The 22,405-nt window shown below is 43.2% G+C and overlaps 1 protein-coding gene across 1 annotated transcript in view; it reads right to left on the bottom strand.

The window, feature by feature from the left end:
• Positions 1-1,615: 1,615 nt before the first annotated feature.
• LOC147726000 (uncharacterized) overlaps positions 1,616-22,405 on the bottom strand; it is a 284,455-nt gene continuing 263,665 nt past the window's right edge. The window contains exon 6 of the mRNA XM_086960117.1: positions 1,616-4,281. Within this exon, the coding sequence (XP_086816243.1) occupies positions 3,641-4,281 (641 nt within the window). The 3' untranslated portion in view covers positions 1,616-3,640. The remainder of the gene's footprint in view (positions 4,282-22,405) is intronic.

The following is a 22,405-nucleotide window of genomic DNA, read 5'->3' as shown; positions in this document are numbered from 1 at the left end:
CAAGTATCCACCACCCATTCCCCCTCTGACCAGGCTGCTCACCATAGTTCCAGTAATCCGAATCGTACCCCTAAGCTTCATCTCCTCAGGGAAGCCTTGCATCCTTCGGTTCCAGCAATTAAGCTAACATAGCCGTCCATGCCTGCATATCATCAGCTAATTTATGATCTCTGTCCGAGTTTTGTGCATGTGTCTCCCCTCATCTGCCGCCCACTCTGCCATGTGCCGCAGCCAATCTGCAAGCCTTGGCGCACCCCTTGACATTCACTTAATGGCAATCCTGCATTTTGCCAGCACTAACCCAAGCAGCAAGAATCGCCTGCTGAGTTGTTTCTTCTTGCGAGTTGGTATCATACCCAAGAGACACCATATGTATAAAATTGGCATCTGTCCCGGAACAGCGTGGACAGGAGTGGGGACGCCCCTGATAGTGTGTAGCAGTTTGGGGCCAAATACACCTGATGCAAAAAATTACATACAAAATTATATTGGATCAGCTTAAACCGGGCATTAGTAGACGTCCCCCTCATGTAGACACTCATTTCACCTCTGCCAGTGGCTCCCCCATAGCCTCATGCCAGTTAAGATCAATCGCTAGTGCAGGCACACGTATCTCTTCCCGCAGTTGGCTATAAACCTGAGACACCAACCCTAGTGCCCCCGTCAGGTTAAGTAAGGCCACCAGTGTCTGTGACTGGATAGGAGGACCATATACCTCTTGCAGTGACCGCTAGCATGGCAAATTGTAACAATTGCCCCATCCTCAAATCAAAGGTAGCCACTGTGTCTGTCAATGTAATGAACCTGTAAACTTGGTTAAAAACCTGCAGAGTCTCACAGCCCTCTGCCCTTCAGCGATCCAGACATCAGAAGCGCAATCTGTGCAAAGGATCTCAGTGTCCAAACACTCAAATCTGGGGCATATGGCGCCAGTCTCAACACCTACTGGACTACCAACTCCAACACTCAGCAAACCTGTTCCACAATAAAAGGTACTTTACTGGGGACACTCGTTCTCATCATTAGTAGTTCTGGCAGGGAGGTCCCCCCGTGCATACCATCCAACAGTCCATTCTCCCAGTGGCCCCCCTCGTCCAGCCAGTTCACCGTGTGTTGCAGGTGGGCAACCAGGTAATAAAGCTCCATACCGCCCCTCTTCAATATCTACTTAAGCATAGCAAACCCAACCCTCTTTCTCCTTGGGACCCACAATAGTTCCACAATGTCTGTCCAGTTTTCTGAAGGTCTGTCTCAATATATTGAATAGAGTACCCTGAAAAATGTACAGACACGGGGGGAACATGGTCATCTTGACCAAGGCTATCTACTCATCAGGGAGAGCCAGAGGGTATTCCAAAATTGGATTGAAGACTTGAGGCCCACCAGTAATCTACCCTTATTAAGCTTGTGAAACGTCTCATGGTCCCTCGTCAAATGGATTCCGAGGTATCTTACACTATTGAGCGCCCAAGGAAAACACAGAAGTTCTCTCAATGGCATTTCTGCCACAGAGCCCCAAGGGGAACCCCTTGGATTTCGCCCTGTTCACGCACCACCCCGACAACTCCCCCAAAGTTTGCTAAAGCAGCCAACAATATGGGAACTGAATATTCTGTTTTTTTTAAAAAACAAACTTTATTGCTTTTTACATATCCCTCAGTCATTGAGCTTAGGGTAGTACAATTAAATGCATAGCATTCTCAGGATCATTAAATGTCATTACAGACAGTACATATACATGTCAGTATTGTCCGTAGTGCCATCTGGCCCGCCCTTTGCTCAATAAAGGTTCTTCTATGCAGAATCGGTTTTCCCCTTATCCCCCCACCCTCCCCCAACGAGGTAATTAACACCAAGCAGCCCCCCTCCTTCCCCGCACTGCTGTCTCCTAAGATCGTCTGTCGAGCTCCATAATTCACTGCTACTGTATCGTGTGGTGTGTGTTCGCATTACGCAGTCGCCTCTTTTCCAGGTCCAAGCCCTCACTCGTCTGAGGGTACTACGTGTCCCTAACTCTCGGGATCTGCGCTATTATCCCAGCCTGATCTTGCTGCTGGGGGGCTCCCCTGCTGTGACGGTCTCTCAGGAGTGTAGGCCTCAGATTCTCGGTCATCACTCCTCATTTCCTCCATCAGAACCTCCCATGCCTGAGCTCTTTCCAACTTGCCTACACCCCTTCTCGCATTCCTGAGCAAGACCCTGCCCTTGCACCCAGCCCATTTCATCAGCTCACACTTCCATCTATGAATATTAGGGCCGTCTGGTGCCTTCCATCTGCTAGTGAATTCTCGCTTTGCAAGTATGAAGGCAAGATCTTGAAACCTATCCGTGGTCTTAGTTTTGGTGGTGTGTGGAAACAGGCTGAGCAGGACGGGCGCCGGTGTGCATGGGACTACCCTCTTCGTTATCCTAGCTTTCTCCCGAATGGGAACTGAATATTCTGTTTGCTGAAAATATACCATTGCATCATCTGCGTACAAAGAGACCACATGTATGATGGATCCCATCATCATACCCCAAACACGCAACACCGTCTGCAACCTACACGCTATTATATCACCATTGCAAATAGCAACAACAATAGCGGGCAGCCCTGTCTGGTCCACCCTAGAGAGCGAGAAGCTACTTGATACTGTCCCTCAAACACGCACCCTCGCCATTGGACGACACAAAATGTAAGAACAGTCTATCATTTTCTATGAGCTGTTCTCGTTCACATGGGTCCCACAATAAGGTTTTCAAGCCATTCTCACTACACCCATGTCGAAAACAAAGACCGATGATCACTCATCATTCTAACCTGTCAGGGAACACAGTAGAAGCCCCTGAAATTACTAGGGCTTTTTTCATTTGCCTGTACATTTACCAATTTCACAATTCCTGTGAGAGCAGAAAATCTGGTTATTTTCTTGTATGTAGCGCTTTGAAAAACAAATTAATGAGAAAAAACGTTAGATGTTACAGTCTATAGGAGCTTTTTAGGTTGAGCTTCATCAATGACAAAATCATATTTAGGAGATTAACAAGAGCTCCTATTAGGTTCAGGATTTAGAAAATCCTATCTTTAAAGGGCTTTTTTTCTGAAACAGTTACCTTGTACAACTGCCTTTATGTTTCCTATATTCAAATCACTGATAAGGAACTTTCCTGACAAAAGGTTTTCAGGATTGACTGTATCTACTGAGCTTATAAATACTGTAGTATAAAATATGAGTCCTAGTATATTAAAGGAGATTTTAAATTAAGGGTGAATTTATATGTTTCCTTGGAGACCAATAATTCCAATACTGAAACTCAATAGTATGGCTGATTGTTCATACCACTGTAAGGTTTACAGTCCTGAAAGAGATAACCAAAAGCACAAGGTTAAACAAATGCCTAACGGTGTGTGAAGGTACTTTTATTACCAAATGTGGTGCTGGATAATGACTCACTCCTCAGATGAACAACCACGAATGAGAAATGTGATGATATCCATTAAAAATAAATGGTGTTTTTATTGTGGAGCACCACAGTTCCAAAATATCTAGGTACATATTGGATAGAAAGAATTTCAACTATAGCCCCTACATGGCAGCTTGAAACCAAGTCAGCTCAAAGATCAGCGAAAACCTTGGGTACACCAAGGTTTTAAACTCCTCTAAAAACACCACAAATACATAGAATCCATGAACTTTACCACATTCCCTATGAATTTATCTATTCCAGAGTCAGACAGAAGTTCCCCTTCAGGTTGGAAGTCCAAGGGGGACCATGCTGTCATATTAGGATGATGAAGAATGCACTTGAATTGTTTAGTCAGTGGAAGATTGGATAACTCCTCATTAATCTTAACAGCTGTGTTGTTTATTAGGTCTCGCCTGTCAATGCGCATGCGCATTGAGCTTGTTTTTTCTGCTTCAATCCCAAGTGGCCAAAATGGTCTGGGGATTATCTCTGACCAAACAATCAAAGAGTCCGGAAAAATTGCACTTAGCCATGCATATTCCATGGCCAAATCTTCTTTTATCTTCTGTTCTGCAGAGTGGATTAGATCCTCGCCACCTAAATGCAGAATGAAGGCATCTGGAAAAGGAAATTGTCCGCACTCTAGTTGTTCTGAAACCTTCTTGCGCAACTGATGAAGCCGTAAGCCCTCAAAGCCCATCCAGTGATAGATGATCTTTCCACTTGATGCAACTTGCTGCCATTTCTGCTTTGGGAAGCTTTTAGCTGCCTGGTCGATGAAAGAATGTCCAAATACCCACACCACACATGGCAGCCCGCATTTCATATGAACACCTGGTAAAAACACAAAACCAAAAGTTGCAGAAAGGGAATGCAAGCATTAACATTGAAAAACGAAAATGCAAGTTTAATAGTTCATTCAAAACAACATTGTATTATTCATTCACGGAGGTGTCACAAGTTTAACCCATGCATGACATACTTAGGTGCAGCTGTTCGTAAGACTAATTGCTAGCAATTCTTTAAAGCATACATACAGTGGGCTTTTAAATACAGATATTACTCTCACACCTCATGCTACTGCTTAGTTTTCGTATCATTCCACCTTCCAGGAAAGTCTTTATTTGTAATGCATAAGGGATTATTTTAGGTCTGTAAAGTGCACTGAATCATCAGTTTGTTTCATTCAATATCTTTTATGATCTCCTGTATGAACTTTCTACATAAACCAATCTTTAATTGCTACTTTTGTTTTTACTGCCAATACATCAGTTTAAACGCGATAAACAGTTGTATGCACACAACACACCTAAACTGCATTGTGAATGACTGTGTTTAAAATCAGACCCATCTGCTTTATTTTTTCTGAAAGTACCCCCGTTCTTTGCTTCAGATATTAATTTACCTCCTTATTGTATACAAAACCAAGCCAAGACTGAGTAAGGTTAATTTGTTCCACCATTGACATACAGAACGAACAATTGACAAGACTTATTTCCATAGCTGCTTCTCTGATGTAATGCTTTCTTTTGCTCAGGTGGGTATCAGTACGGAGTCTCCTATGGAACAGCTTTTGGGAATCTTGGCAGTGCAGGTCAGGATCATGGTTTGATAGCAAGCTTTTTGTAAAGGACTTTGGACTAACAAAGGAGGGAAGGGAGACTGCTGGTGATATTTAAAGTGCATCAGGACACCTTAATTCAGTCGGGGTACTAGAAGAGCAGGTTATGGGAATGAAGGAAAGGACTGGTAGGCCCTGACAGATCTTCTTGAGAGTATGGCCCCAGAAAAGAGATGGGGACTCCTGAGCAGTAATGCAGTAAATTGTCAAAGTGTGCAGACCATTGTTCATAATACAAAACCATGCAAGATATTCATGTAAATGTTTGCTTAAAAATTTTGTGATGTAACATTTTGCTTGCGTACCTCGGTCTAATTGTTCTGAAATAGACTTAACATTACTGACTTTACACCAGCTCATTGCGGTGTAGCCATTCATTAATGCACTAATGACACCTAGGTCTACTTGTAGATCTCCCTATTTTAGACAATCCTGTCTTAAGATGATTTACCACTAGATGTCTGACAATTTCCTCAAACTGAAACCTAATTAAAAAAAATCCATACTCTTACAACGGCCTAAAGATCCAAAGATTTTGAAAAATGGCGGCACACTCAGCATCAATGGAGTCTCTTCAACCCTCTCTAAAAAATGTAAATCTTTACGTATTTGTTTAGATCCTCATCATGCCACTCCCTACTGAACACGTGCCAAAGCCAGATCCACCCTCTTTGCAACCAACAACTCAAACCCTTTCTTCAATCTGAACTGTTGTGCAATCATTTGTCCTCTGCAAATTAGACGACAGATACTCCGTTCCAGCAGGGCCACCTTCTCCCATCCCAGCTCCCATCAAAGCACTGACTTACTCTGCAGCCAGCGCCATCTCTGGCACCACTAACTTTTACCACATCACTCCCACCCTCAGAGACCTACACTGGCTCCTACTGCAGTCAGAATAGAGTTCACAATTGCATGCATCGCAAAAATCTACATTAAAAAAAACTTACTATATACCAACATCTATTAAAACATCCAGTAGCCACAACCTTCTTGAGGAGCTGTCAAAATATCGTGCTTGAATCAAAACGTTTCCACACAAGAACAGTGACCCAGTGTTTCTCTGGAGCAGCGACATCATTATGAAATGCCTTGCCTTTAAACACCACTCTTCAAATCTCTACTAATTATCACAAAAACACTGAAAAAAACTCTTAATTCATCTACACATTAACTAAATTCGTTTGATTAACTATTTATCTGGCATGGACAATTGCTTTTTACTCTTTCTTTTCCACAAATAATATCACCTTTGCCTACTCTTCTTTTCCCTTCCTCTCTCATCTCTGTATTATCACCTTACTGTAACTGTACTCTTGCATCTTTCTTCGCATTCCGCCTCTCTACTAGTTAACTATACTCTCCCTACTATCTCCCGCTCTTTCCTTACTTCTTCTTTCCAGTGTTATTATACCTCTTGACTCACACAATCCAATTTCATTCTATGTCTTTGTCTTTAGTTTCAACTACTCCGTTTTTAATTGCTTTTATTTCATGTTTTTCTTTATATAACCATTTTAGGATTTAGAGTGTACTTTTATGTGAGAGGCCTTGGTTCACATATTTTCACGTACAGCGTTTTGTAAGAATTCATGAGTAAAATAAATCTGCTCACTTTGAAAAGAACAAAAAATGAATAAATACGACCCAAGGTTTTCTGCTTATGGGTCAGCTGCCTACTTCCACTACTGCCCATGCTCACTTTCACCACTGGCACAGCCAGCTGCCTGCATGGACATGGCTTTCATTGTACTCACTACATCTCTGGCAAATTATCAGTTTGGGGGTTCAATGGAGTGTGTGAATGGGTGCAATGAAAACGTCCAAATACAAGGAATGTGTCTAGACATTCCTGCCCAAGTGGGCGTGTATTCTGATGAAAGTTCCTCTAGTGCAGTGGTCTTCAAACTTTTTGATACGGGACCCCGCCATCAAAATATTTTAGGCATAAGGACCCACTCTTGACAAAGATGTCTAGAATTTAGTATTCCTTATCATTGACAACCATAAATGTTATCCAGAGAAACGGTCAATCTGTGGTTGCACCTCATTAGTTCCAGTTTAATACCCAAATATAGCAATAACAATAAAAAGGTAATCGGTACAGCTTTACAAAGGGCCTTCTACAGAGTGAGAACACCTGTTGCTGTTTTTTAGTAACTTTTGAATCTTTGGAGTAAATAATTTTTTTGTTAAAATTAGCAGATTAAGTGGCAGATGATGGATTATGTGGAAAATGCGCAAATCTATAATGATGCTAAAATCGCTGTGGCCCCACAACCACATAAATCTAGTGGACCTTGGTATAGTAGCTGTAATGCATGGGCTGCAACTTTATTGCACGGCATTAGAGGAAAACCATACTATATTTCATGGGATGCTGATAGTTTGGCATTTACAGCTGCATGTAACTGGAGGTAGCTGAACTTCATTCATCATAATTAAAACATACGTACGTATTTTAGGTCTCTCACTTTTAGGAAGCTACATATATAATATTGGGCTGCTTTAGTGAATAATAAATACATGCACTATAATAAATAATGAAACCTCCCTGCAAAAGTCTGTGTGAAACCAGAGAGCCGCAGAATTAAATTGTGGTTGGTGCATTGGAGGATAGTGACTTGTGAATTTTTAGTGCTATGAAGCAACTGCCTATGACAGAAAGCACTGCGAATATGTGAGGTTTTATTTTAAACTTGCATTAAACACAGTGTAAGATAGACCACTACAAAATGAGCAAAATGTTTTATGATAAAATAATGCTTCCAAAATGTAAAGGCTGCTTCATTTTTTATAGTGCTCTGGTTGCGCAAAGTGCAGACTCATATCTATGAGGCCTCCTAAATATGGTGCAAAGCAGCGCAGTGCAAGGTCGATGCATTGCTTACACTGCGTAAAGGGGGGAGGCTTCCATGGAGTTTGACACATTCCCAGATTTTCAAAGAATCTGTAAACCTGAGGATTCGTCTAAACTGTGCGCTGCCTCAGGGGATGCGTAATAAGTAGAAATATCTTTATTTCTCCTCAATTGTTTTCATAAGCCTCCATGGGTTGTTTATGTGCAGGAAGGCATGCCTTCTTGCAAAAAAAGCATCCTACCAATAATATAAACACTCTTGCACCATGGTGCAAGGGTGTCTGCGTTGGTGCTAGGCACCAAATGGTGTGTAAACAGAAAGGACAGGAGTGCATGGTACTTATAATACATTCTATTCCTGCTCTTTCGATTTGGCGTAGGGCAGTGCAGCAAAAAATACTTGGGGAGCTGCCCTACACCATTTCATTGTAAATGAGGCCCATAGATTTTAACAATATTCAGACCCTATGTAAAGCAATTTTTTTACATAAATGTCGCTTCAACACATTCTCAGGGATAGTAAGTGCTATGTAAATACGGCAATGACTTAATCTCCCCGTGCCCAATAATAAAAAAAATGATGAATGTGTCCTTATGTAATGCAATTGGTGCTATGTAAAGCGCTCTGATACCCGATTCGGGTAAAGTTCACGCTATATAAAACTATGTAAAATAAATAAAAATTAAAAGCAAGCACTTCACAACTCCGTTAACTCAGTGCACTACCACTCAAAAACGTCAAGTGATTTTATCAATTGAAGGCAACTGCACTCTCCTGAGAAATCAAAGCGAAGCAGACATCTGAAAACTCCTTTCCGACAGTCTGCTGCTGGCCTGAAAGAAATGCAAATGTTCACAACGAGTTAATCTGCAAATACTTTACATTTGCAGATTAACTCATTGCACACATTTGCATTTCTTTCACAGGCCAGCAACACACTGGTAGAAAGGTGTCTTTAGCTGACTACGATTCCCCAGCACAGGAGATTCCCGAAATTAACCGTCTGGGATGTTTACTTTTATCAAATGAAGAGCGCGACCCCCTTCCCATGCCTCCATGGCCCCCCTGGGGGTCGCGCCCCACAGATTGAAGACCACTGCTCTAGTGTGACAATAAGCTGATGTTCGAAGTTCCTAATAACAAATTCATGGAGAGAATTTGTGTTTAAAAAATCTCTTAGTTGCAATACCACTTACTGTCTATATGCTCTAGTTTGCCCTTGTAACAAAATGTACATAGGGAGCACTATATATCGTGCAAAGGAACATGTTTTGGAGCATGTATGTGCCATTAGGCATAATGACAAACATTACACAGTGGCGCGTCAATTTTTTGATTGCCATTTTCAAAATGAGAAATTGTTGAGAATGATGGTAATAGATGCAGTGACCGTTAATGTAAGGGGTGGCAATCAGGAACTGATGTTGCAAAAGCAGGAATCCAAATATATTATTGATTTTGAAACTCTTGTATCACAAGGTTTGAATTCCAGCGAGGAACTAGCAATCCATCTGAATTGTTAATATTGTATGAATATAATTGCAGATTCTGTACAGTTGTCCTTTTTTAACATTTTACAATTTGTATTTTATTCTATTTACACAGATGCAGGGGCTTTCACCTTTTTCTTTGTTGACAGTGATAAACATGGAACCATCTGCTTATTGACACACTAGAGGAACTTTCATCAGAATACATGCCCACTTGGGCAGGACCATCTAGAAACATTCCTTGTATTTGGACGTTTTCATTGCCCACTTGGGCTTTACCGTAGAGTGTATCTAGGTTACCACACCACTTCGCATTCAACCACTGGTTCCACGCCTTTTGAATTACTTAGAGGGAGAAAAAGCAGGTCTAAAACATTACCTGGTTGGTTAGAAGTGCAGACTAGTCTTGGATAAAAAAAGATAACATTTGTATCTCCTTTGCAAAACAGAGTACTGTTGGGACACAAAAGACAGAAGATGTATTTTGATACCACTAAACATGTTGGAGACAGGACATTTTCTGTGGGTGCTTGGTCTCTTATGAGAAAACCTATGAAAGTAAGGCAAGGAGAATCAATTTTTTTCTACTCCTTGTAAAATTGAGTGGGAAGGAAAGGGTGCTATTTTGTTGCAAAGAAAGGGGTGGTGGAATAAGAGTAGGCTAGTGCCTATCTCTGATGCAGAGGCCCAGATCTACAACAACACGTGTGCACCGTTTGATGATCAAGATTCGATTGAATACGAGTCTTGTATTTCTAGTAGTTCCAATCATGGTCCTTATTCACAATTTGTTTTTTACCTTTGTGTGATTCTATCGGTCATTTTCCTGTAATTGGTACCAATGACAATCAAACCTGTGATCTGAGTAATGATGATTTGTGTACCGAAGCTTCTACATCCCAAAATCAGGGGTGGTGTGGCAGTGATCCTCTGCGCGGGCTGGGAACTCTCACACAGGAAGATCGAGAATTGTGGCCCACTCGAAGCCATGTTCTTTTGTGTCAAGTTTCCTCCTAGCCTGGCAATGGCCGGGATTCTTGCCGACAGACCCCCTAATTCCCTAGTCAGGCATCTTTCAGAACTGTATGATGCAGTAGCAGACCTCTCGCTCAAGTATGCACATTTTACGATCCTAGGGGATTTCAAAGTCCACATGGATGATGATAACTGCATCATAGCTAGACATCTAGCTGATACTTTCAATGGCCTAAACCTGTCACAGCTGGTCAGTGGCCCTTACATTCTGCCGGCCATACACTGGATCTCATTTTTACCAACAATTCCCTTCTGACAGCTGAGCACTCCTTATCACTCACCTGGTTGGATCACTTCCTAGTACCTTTTAGCCCATCACTGAACTCCTGTCTTCCCAGACCTCACCAATTCTCAGATAAGAGAAGGCTGTGGCGTAAAGTCACGAAAATAGCATGACACCTGTACTTGCTGCTACTCAACTCCAACTGTCAGGCAACCCAGACTCAGATTGATCAAGCTTAACAGATGGCTATCTGCAGCCTTAGACACTGTTGCTCCTCTCAAACCTGTCTCTGCCCCCAGGCAGAGCCCAGCAGCCCCCTGGTTTTCTCCTGAGCTCCGTGCCTCGAAAAGTCACTGCAAGAAACTAACGTTTCTGGAGATTACTTATGAACCCGCTCCTAAGGTGATCCATAAAAAGCCTTGAAAGACTTTCATAAACTCAAGCGCTCGACGATGCAAGACTACTTCTCCAATAAGATTCATTTGCAGGTAACTCAGCAAAAGGAAAATGCTACTTACCAGTATGCATCTGTTCTTGGCATGTGGAGCTGCAGAATCACATACTTGTGCATAGATCGCCATCGGGTGTTGGGCTCTGATGTTTGCAGTTTGTTGTTGTCTTGGAAGAAGTCTTTGAAGTCACGAGATAGGTGACTCCTCCCTTAGACGATATTGCGCATGGGCATCGACTTCATTTTCAGATTGTTTTTGGCCATGAAGGGAAATTATGGCGTTTGTAAGAAACAGAAAAAATGTCCATGTGGAATGTATCCAAGTAAGATAATGCTGGAACAGATAGAGGTACTGGGGAGGCGTGTGGGCGTATGTGTTTCTGCAGCTCTACATGACAAGAACAGACGCATACTGGTAAGTAGCATTTTCCGTTCGAGGCATATGAGCTGCAGAATACATACTTGGGCATAGACTGTATAGCAGTGCTCTGCCTCAGCGGTTGCCACCTGTATCAGTTGCAGTGGTCTGAAAAAGTGTTTTAAGAACAGCCTAGCCCACAAAAGCTTATTGTTTTGCCTGCACATCTACACAATAGTGTTTGGTGAAGGTGTATGGTGTAGACCATGTTGCTGCTTTACAAATGTCACCTAAGGGAATGTTTCCTAAGAATGCCATGGAAGCCCCTAGTTTGCGTGTTGAATGCGCTCTAGGGGGGGAACTGTTAATGTGCCTTTTGCTTTTTGATAGCATATTTGAATACATTTGACTAGCCACCTGGTAATTCCAGCTTTGGAAATGGGGTTTCCTTTACGAGGTGGAGGAAAAGCTACAAACAGTTGGTTTGTCTTTCTAAAAGGTTAAGTTCTGTCAATTTAATAAAGTATAGCTCTTTTGACATCAAGTGTGTGAAGAGCTCTCTCTGCTATGGAATCTGGTTTTTGGTAAGAAAACTGGTAATTCCACAGATTGATTAAGATGGAAAGCCAAGATTACTTTGGGAAGAAATGTTTGATTTGTTCTAAGAACCACTTTGTTATGATGTATTTGTAAGAAAGGTTCTTGTATGGTTAAAGCATGGATCTCACTTACTCTTCTGAGAGAGGTAATTGCGACAGGGAAAGCTACTTTCCATGTAAGGAACTGCAGTTTGCATTTGTGTAGAGGTTCAAATGGAGGACCCATGACCCTAGACAATTTTAAATTCCACACTGGAGAGGGTGGGATTGTGGGAGGATTTATCCTTTTAAGGCCTTCCATAAACGCTTTGATGGCAGGTACCCTAATCAATGACAAATGTGGTCTGTTTTGTAGGTAAATATGCCTTGCTAGGGGATGTTTGTGTGGGGCACTTGTAGGTGGAGGAAGTAGTCTCTTTGCTAATGTTTTTGGATGCACCCCGATAAAAGGAACGACAAAAGGAACCTCGTGGTGATTGAAACTGTAATGCTCCCATAGATTTTGCAGTGTATGTGTCTTTTTTCATTTTCTCCAATGCTGTATCCACATCTGGGCCAAAGAGGTGCTCTTGATCGAACGGCTGATTTAAGATAGTTGTTTGCACTTCTTGTTTAAAACCAGAAATACGCAACCATGCATATCTGCGAAGTAAGACACTGGTGTTGAGAGATCTAGATGCGGTGTCTGCTGCATCGAGGGCACATTTGATGGATGCATTCGTAATTAACTTGCCCTCTTGGACTAGATCGTTGGCCTTGACTTTGTATTGGTCAGGTAAATGCTGAATAAGATTTCCGAGCTCATTGTAGTGAGCCCTTGTAGTGAAGGCAGGGCCCTGCTTGCGCATAACGCTATGTTAGCGTAGAATTATTAGAAGTTTAAATGCCATTTTACCTTTTTGCTGCTTTTGCACACAACACTGCATGTAACAGTTGTTGTAAGTTAGGCTGCGTGAATTTCTTCACATGAGAATGGCTTGTTTTCAACATCCCTAGACTTACATCTCGACCTCAGTCTGTACAGTGAGTGCAGGGGCCTCCATCGTTACCATAACAATGTTAGCTGTTATTCGGGCTGATCGGCCCACGCTCTAGACACAACATGTATGCAGCTCCAGCTAACTGAAATTCTGGCGCCTTTAATATTGCACTGCATGCATGATTGGTCCACTTGGAGAAATTCCGTTTCCAGAGAGAGGTAGAGCTTTTGCAGATCCTGATGTGATTCATCTCTACTGGTCTTGGAGGCATGGGGTTCCCCATTTAAGCCTTAGAGACCTTCTATTATTATAAAACCTATTCCTTAGCAAGGGAGGGTGGTACACAAGGCACTATAGGACCTGTTTCCACTATCATTATAATATGATTTCTACTTTTGTGTTTTATGGAATTGTAACAATGCTGATCGTATTATATTTAATCATATGCCTGCTTATGTTAGCAAAAATACTGCATCTTAGAGCATGTCGTTAAAATAAACATTTTACACTTTTCTGTGTCTCTATTTACTCACGTTGTGGACTGGTATGAGAATAAAATCTAAAGAGTGTTCTTGATTCCTACCGTTCCTGAGAGTAATCTAAGCCTCATATTCTGGGTTGTTTAATCTCATTGGTACCTTTGCTGTAGGACGAAGAGCTAATGAGACACTAATGCTAGTCGGTTAGGGGTTCTAGGTACTGAGGTGAGTTTTTTGGTACACCACAATTCACTGAGGTCCTGGGTCTCTGTGCACAGTTCTGTGTATGAGCAGAATCCCTGCAAAACCGTGTCGTATCTGGCAAGTAATGCTTGTGCATTTGCTATTCTCCAGTGATTGGCTGCTTGGGAGGCAACTTGTTTACCTGATGCATCTAGCAGTTTAGACTCTTTGTCTGGAGGTGGAGCATCACCAGCGGTTTGGGAATTAGCACGTTTTCTTGCATTGGGGACTACCAAAGAATCTATAGGGAGTTGTACTTTAATGTAAGTTGGATCGTTAGGGGCAGGCTTGTACTTTATATCAATCCGAGGATTGAGGATCCTGGTCCTGACAGGGTCTTTAAATGTCTGGTGCATGTTTAATGACACCTTTAAGCATGGGCAATGTATGTATTGTTTTTGTGACTGAGCAAATGTATCTAGCAAAATGTCTTAGTCCATGGGTCTGAATGTAGCTCAATGCCATGATATTGCGCAGCCCTATTAATGAGCTGACTAAACCCTATATTGTCATCTAGGAGGATGGCCTAGATGGGTATGCATCTGGATCAGGAAGGTCTGGAGGATCTGTGGGACTGTTGTAATCGTCCCATGTATCCTGTGGTGGAGTAGTGTCATCATCAGGGTCATCTAAAGGGGCCTTTTAGTGTCCACCCCCGTCCCCTAGATCATCTTCATCCTGTGGTTGCAAGGTTGAATATGGAGAGAGACTAGGACAGTTTATAGGAGAGTTAGTAGGAGACAAAGGTTTGGTAGGAAGAATAAGAGAAGAGGGTCTTATGGGTGAAGTTGCAAAGTCTCTTTTTTACACAGGTACCTCAGGAGGGTGTGAGGTATCTGATGCCCTCTTATTTGTTGGGAGATGGACAATATGGCTTGTGTTAGGGTCCACATGTAATGTTTTTTGCTTCAGATCGATAGGATCTAGTCGAAAAAGTTCTTCCTGCTTGTTGTTTCCTTTTGGTGCCGATTTTTTTGGTTCCGAACGTGGTTTTGATTTGGACTCTGGAGCCGTAGGAGGGGTCCTGTGCTCCTTTGGCTTCGATGTTGGTGCGGAGTCTGAAATCTTCTTCGGACCTGAAGGTTTAAGCAAGCTATTGCCCAGAGTCACATGGTGCTGGCTGACCTGCTGCCGGGGATCGAACCGTGGGCCCCAGTTTCCAGCGTCAGTCACCCTGGACACGGTGCCACACCTCTTCCCTTGTACTCACCCATTGACCTGGAGTGATGTGGTTATCGGAGTCGGAGTCATCAGCTTCGGAGAGGATGTTGAGCTCCTCTGAATCCTCTCCCTCTGGAACATTGGGGCCTTCGTCGAAGATGTCGAGTGCCACTGGTGTAGCATGTTGAGCCATAACGTGTCAGCGAGCCAGGCGATCACGGATAGTCTTCTTGGAGCGAAAAGAGGCACAGACTTCGCAATCCTTTTCCTCATGTTCTTGTGAGAGGCAAAGGTTGCAGACCTTGTGGTGGTCACTGTGTGGAAATTTCGCTCCACACTGGGGGCATTTTTTAAATGGAATCCTTTCCATTAGCATTAGGCCCGAATGGCACCGATAGGCCCAGCAGCCCACGTCGACGACAGGAATCGAGGATTATAAAATTAGCGCGTCGAAGGGCACGCAAACAAAAAAATACCGTCGCGTGGTGATGGGTTGCGCGTCGAAAAGGGTTGGAAACACGATACCGAACCAGAGCGAAGCAAGGCACAGCCGAACCCGATGGCGGAAAAAAACAATCTGAAGATGGAGTCGATGCCTATGCGCACTATTGTCCAAGGGAGGAGACACTTATCTCATGACTACAAAGACTTCTTCCAAGACAACAACAAACTGCAAACATCCGAGCCCAACACCAGATGGTGATCTATGCACGTATTCTGCAGCTCATATGCCTCGAACACTCTTTATAAAATTGTTCTAGAGTTCCCTAAGCCTTCCGCTTCCACCAGTACAGTTCTCCCTTCCACCGCCCTGCGCGCAGGACTGTCAGACTTCTGTCACGATAAAATCGAAACCATATATACCACCTTCCCCGCCCTCATTCCACTTCAGAACCTACTTCCTTATTGGTCAGCAAGGATGCAATGACCACTTTCCGCCCTCTCGCTCTTCACACATCACTTCAAACACTCGTATCCTACACATCAGGGTCACCGGGCGACCCCTGCCAGGCTCAGTTTTACAAACTACTGGCACCTAGCATCAATGCCCCATTGAATCCGATTTGGAACTCCTCGTTGATTTCAGGTATTTTCCCCGCAGTGTGGAAACAAGCTTATCTTTTACCGATCCTCAAAAAACCCGATGCTTATCCTGCTGCTTTAAACTATGTACAGGTCCATCCCCCTCTTTTCCAAGTGCTGCTGCTGCAGAAAACTTCAATGCTTCTCAGACTCCCTCTTTTTCATGCGCAGTGTCTGCTTATACACTATGTGATATCTTTATCCTGTCCTGGCTTTTAAGCCAACACAGTGTATTCTGGGAAATGTAGTTATACATGTCCATCTTTTGTGTAAGGCTACATATTACCCGAAGCGAGGTGTTGTTTACTAAAAAGTCATGAATGGCTGCCATGGGCGGTTGTCACAGCGTACATGGGTCCACTGGGCAGCTCTGCTTGCATATGTCGCCGAGAGCTGAACGACAAGTACCAGATTTCACAGGTGAAAATAACAATGGGATAGGATACACCATGCACACGTGACGCAGGTCAACCCGAGAGTTTCTGAAATCAGCCAGTTGGAGGTGGTTCCAGATTAAGGCAGGTACCCAAAGGTGTCGCAGCTCAGGGCAGTTCATACCATGAATGTTTGTGCTAGGTCTTCAAACGTCCCCTACCGTAGGTTGTCCGGATCAGATGCGACTACAGAGCTCATGCCTAATTTAAGAGCTAACTCGATCCTTGCTCGAGGAAGCACACGAGCCACCCTATTTCGGTTGGTCCTTCTACGAAGAAGTGGGACGATAACAAAAAACTGAAAAATAAAGAAAACAGATCTCAATCCAGAGGCAGATCTCCTCCACAGGAGCCCTTCGATAGGAGGTACAACCTTAGGAATAGGGACAATATTAGGAAACCTGACCGGTATCAGGATACCAATACACATTCCTCTTGTTCCTTTCAGGGTGCAACGAAAAAACTCAGCGAGGGCAGGGCAGCCAGACAGACAAGAAGAGCATACAAAGTCCAGAGACAAGCAGCACGCTCAAGACTATACTTCCAAAAAAGAAGATAAAACCAAACCAAAACCTCAGTTCAAAAAGAATTAGGTTGCAGGTCTAAAGATCAGACATGCCCACAATTCTGAGGACTCAACTAATGAAAGGGGAATGGGTTCTGACGATGCTAGACAGTGCAGCAGAAATAACAATAACTCGCCAGAACCTGATGGAATTTCTGGTGACAGTGGACTTGAATGATTATATCATGGTGGAAACACCTGATACTAGGGTAAGTGTCCCACATAAATTGTATGAAATAACACTCCAAATGGAGGGGGACAAGCCCAGGAAAGTTTGAGGTCTCTTTTGGGAGAATCTGATATTTGGTTATGACATTCTCTTAGCTGAACAAAATTGGCCGCCAGCATTGGTCATGGACTGACCTAGGGGAGAAACACTAAGTTTACCAGTCTTTTCAGACTATGTTCACAAATATCTAAAATACACATATGCACGGGAGTGAGCGGTAGCACTAGCCCCGGCATTATAAAACAAGCATTGAAAATGCAATAGGTATCGCCTTTGATTAAGTTAAAGCTATTTGCTTTGCTAATGGTATTGTATAGCAAAGTAACTGGCTTTAACTTAATGAAAGGCGAGACCTATTGCATTTTTAATGCTTGTTAATGTCGGCCATTGTTTCCCTTCTCGGTCATTCTTCCTGTGCAGCTGTGGCTCCGTGATTAAAGAAATGTCAGGTTATTTATAGCCTGAGTTAGTTTGATATCCCGTGAAATCATGTATCCCCGCACTCAGCCCGGGCAGAGATCGACTGCTTCTGTTTGAACCTGCACGGGCTGAGTTTATTCTCCGAACACAGCCGAAGAGCAGGGGATAAACAAACTCAAGGGGATACCAGATATTACACAACACCGGAAAGAGGTATGTGGGTGGTGTACTGTAACAAGAGCCTAGGCCAGCAGAGGGGATTGTAGCCAAGAGCGAATGGTGGGTCGCTGACTCGAGGGCTCTTCCCTCTTTGCACCCCAAGCAGAATGACTGGACAACAGACGGGGAAGAACTGTGGCACAATGAAGAAAGTGAGGATGGTCCCTTTAACTCCACTGATATAGACAGCGAGTACACGTCTCCAGATGACGTAGGTTTCCCCGGATTGGAGAAAAGGACGGAAGAGAAAACACCGGTGTGTGACGTCACTGAGGAGCGGGTTATTTGCAGAGGAGAGCTGGTGAAACTACGAGGAGGAGAAGGTCCGCGAGAGAAAGAGAAGTCTGGAGGAGCCGAAGAACCGAAGACGGCGGTTCCTGTGCCTGGAGGCCACCGTCCCGGTGAATCGCCCAGCCACACTCAGCGAGGAGGAGTGTGGCTCAGCCAGGTGCATCAGCGCGTGTCGGGCAAGATGGGGAGGCGGGGAGAGTCTGTGGCTAAATACCCCGAGTGAAGTGCTGAGAGCGCTTTGTACATTTTTTGTAAAGACCTAAAGACCCACTTGCTTAACCCCTGCCCGCGCTACCCTCACCTTCCCTCACTTTCACCACGCTGTTCTTTTTGTGTATATAGATTTGTATATACACTTGTGCACTGCTGGTCCCCCACAACTCGGGTTCCTATAGTGGGAGTTCCAAACTGAGACAGCTGTACCTGACAGTAGTGTCTATTTCCTCTCGTATGTCCCATAGAGGAGAGCCTCACGAAGAGTATCCCGTTAGAAGGCCTCCTGAAGAAACCGTAACCACGGACCCTGCGATATTGGCCCGGGAGAGACTTACTTTGAGAAAGAAAAAGACTCTTGGTAAAATAAAACCGTATATCCCACGATCTAGTCTCCCTGCCCTTCCATCGACCCCGCCACATGTACACATAACTGCCAAGCTTGCCAGGTCCTTGCATTATGAGGTGCTGCTGTACATGTTTTTCTCTGTGAATTCTGGAACTTGCAATCCTGTTTCTACAATGGCATAATAAAGATAGCGGAACGCAAACAAAACACCTGGCCTTGAGCAGTAAGTTACACCTGAAGATGGTACACATTTACATGAGAAACCTGGCAGGGCTGTGTACAGGTCCATCCCCCTCTTTTCCAAGTGCTGCTGCTGCAGAAAACTTCAATGCTCCTCAGTCTCCCTCTTTTTCATGCGCAGTATCTGCTTATATAATTTGCGATATCTTTATCCTGTCCTGGCTTTTTAGCCAACACACTGTATTCTGGGAAATGCAGTTATACATGTCCATCTTTTGTGTGAGGCTACATATTACCCGAAGCGATGTTTTGTCTACTAAAAAGTCATGAATGGCTGCCATGGGCGGTTGTCACAGCGTACATGGGTCCACTGGGCAGCTCTGCTTGCATAAGTCTTCGAGAGCTGAACGACAAGTACCAGAGTTCACAGGTGAAAATACCAATGGGATAGGATACACCATGCACACGTGACGCAGGTCAAACAGAGAGTTTCTGAAATCAGACAGTTGGAGGTGGTTCCAGAATAAGGCGGGTACCCAAAAGTGTCACAGCTCAGGGCAGTTCGTACCATGAATAAGGTTTGTGCTAGATCTTCAAACGTCCTCTACCGTGAAATATTAAATTTAGTTAAGAAAAGATTGCCGACTTTACATTGTGCTGCTAGAACAGGGGTGTTGAATTTAATAACATATCTACTTGTCCATCGGGCAGGTTGCTTCATAAATCTACTTGTCCTGTAACAAAAAACTAGTTGTCCCTTTTGTGCAATGTAATGCAGCGACAAATTATAACCGCAATCTCATTCTATAAGAGCTCTGAAATAGACTTTCTGTTTATGCCATGGCTCATTCCATAGTAGGGTTTTAATCCTAGCAATTCCCTTATGTTGCCACGTTTCCGCCGATCTACATACTGGGGCTGAAGATAATGGTAAGCAGTAGTTCCAGGGTTGGAATGCCCTTTTGAGTTTGTGCAAACCTACTAACTTGTATGTTTTAAGGTTTTTCACCAACTCTTCTCTAATCTTTTCCCATACTGAGAAAGGTTGGATATTTGCTCCTGACAATGGCAAATATTAAACTTCTTCATGGGTTGAGAAAAAATGGTTGGAAGGAAAGTGAACTTGCAAACACTCAGATTTTCGCACGAGCAAATCTACACCTGCATATTTGCTCATGCTAAAATGCAGATTACAAATATTTTCTAGGAGTACTATTTCTTGGCCTATCTGTAAATCTTGTGGATTCACAAAAGACGAATATCTGCACTTAATCCAAGGACATGGGTGCACTTTATTTATTAACTGGGCCCCTAATTAGGTCTGGCGTTAACCATGACCGTTTAAGTTTATTAAAATGTTGCCTCTCTCGGTCTATTGACTAGCTTCACTGGGAGTGACAACATTCTGTTCTTTGACAAGGAGTATATCGATGCAGTTGTTTTGTTCAGTGCGAGGAACTACTGTGCAATGTTTCCTTTTTGAGACCAAAACGATTTTTGCTTTTGTCAATGTTTGTTATAATTGTGAGGACCTGTAAGCTCCCACACTAATAATGTTTTACAAAAACCATGCTTAAACAAGTCACGCATTGACAAAACCAAAAGTCTGACCAACAATTTCAGACCTACTGGCTTTACCAATGCTTGTTTATTTCTAGGTTTCCCATAATCTTATTAAAACTTGTTACACTCATTTTCCATTATGAATATTTTTGGGAAATACTAGCAGGTGTCAACATATTTTACTAAACGATGCTGCAAAGAAATGGTGCCTACATTTTTTCAGTAGTTTAGCAAAATGTGTTTGCATTTTTTTTGTGAACATTTTATTTTGAAAGCAAAGAATCATCAATCTTGCTTTCAGGTTTCTGCAAATATTTGCATCTAATCAGAGAGCATTCTGGGAGCTGTATACATAGCCTCATATTGTTAAACTTTGCAAATTTATGTGCACATTTTCATACTCAAGCCACTGTCAGGAGTGCTGTCTGAGCTTAACACATTTACGTAGAGAGCTCACCCTAATAATAAAGGCTTTGCATTAATGAACCATAAATACAGGTTTGAGCAGCATTAACACATGGACACAAATATTACCTTAACTGCAGACAATGCCTTTCCCTGAGCCATAATGTGGTACTGAAAACTGTCAGCCAAAGGGTTTGCGCTGTAGGAGGTTGGGCCTACTTGTCCCAAGGACAACATACACATGTAAACTTGTTGCCCTTGACCCCAAACAATATGTCCCGGACGTCAGGCTATAGAAATTCCACATCCCTGTAGAAACTGACATGGTTTAATAAGCGCGTATGTGGGCTTTGAGAAAAGCATCAATTTCTATGAGGTTACTATAGACTGTGTATGGGTAATCTCTGGTTGGTTGCTGAATGCAAGCACACGCACAGCTTGCGCATGTAAGGTGTGGCACGGGATGGTTAGTTTTACTGGTTTGAATGTGTATATTAGCACTCAGTATTTGAATGTGGCAATAAGTCGTCCTGTCGCTTCTTCAAAATATCTCCCAGCTTAGTCCTTTATTTTAGAACGTAGATACATCAGTGGACGTTTGAGGGCTTAGTGTGTGGTGTATGCCTGCAGCAGATGTTTTCTAATGACAGAAGGTCTCATGTTTGATTCAGTATTTTAAGAGGAGCGAGATTCCCTTGGCTAGATAAAACTATAGTCTGTTCATTACAAACCTATATAATCAGATTTGTTGCAAACTTTGTAGGAGAAAAAAATAATTAAGGAAACAATGTGGTTTGGGGCTGGGTCAATGCCCCCTCTAATGTAATGAATCTACAAGCACCTGCTGATCTAGATTAACTATATATACTGGTATTGTTAATTTGATTTTTCCATCCATAACATATTTTAATAAACATGAATAATTTTAGTGCCTAATACATGAAAGCCCTGGCTTCGCCCTCAAAATGTAAAATGCGGACTGCGTTTGCCGTCAGCATAAATCAATTGTGACGTAAGACAAGCTTTTAGTGAATTATTGCTACTCCCGCCTTCTCTATCTTTTCCAAGAGGCAGGGGGAGGTTGAAATCGGACAGAAAACGAACAATAGCTCGAACAGAAGGAAGGCTCGTGGAAGCGCGGTGCAGCATGCCTTGCCCACATTAACACCTTTGCAGGGAGAGAGGTGGGACAATCAGTTGGACCCTACTGTGGTAAGAGCACATTTGCTCACTGCAGCAGGCTGCCCCCACCCCCTATCCTGACAACATTTTCTAGAAAAGCAGCATGGAGGAGGGGCAGGGGATTGAAGAGAGGCAACGTTAAACACCTCTACCACGCTTCTCATCAAAGCCTGCCCCCAATAAACACCACATAGCACCCTTGAGAGCCAGAGCTCCTAATGCAACAGCACTCTGCAAAATTACAAAATTATCATTCTGCATCGAAGGTTAAGAAGACCGATTTCGCCAGGCTGTGTCTGGGAACAGGAAGCTTGACGCTCACCC

The sequence above is a fragment of the Lissotriton vulgaris genome, chromosome 3_1, assembly GCF_964263255.1.
Source record: "Lissotriton vulgaris chromosome 3_1, aLisVul1.2, whole genome shotgun sequence".
Lineage (NCBI taxonomy): Eukaryota > Metazoa > Chordata > Amphibia > Caudata > Salamandridae > Lissotriton > Lissotriton vulgaris.
The sequence above is the reverse complement of the archived record's forward strand: the minus strand, read 5'-3'. Positions and strand labels throughout refer to the sequence as shown.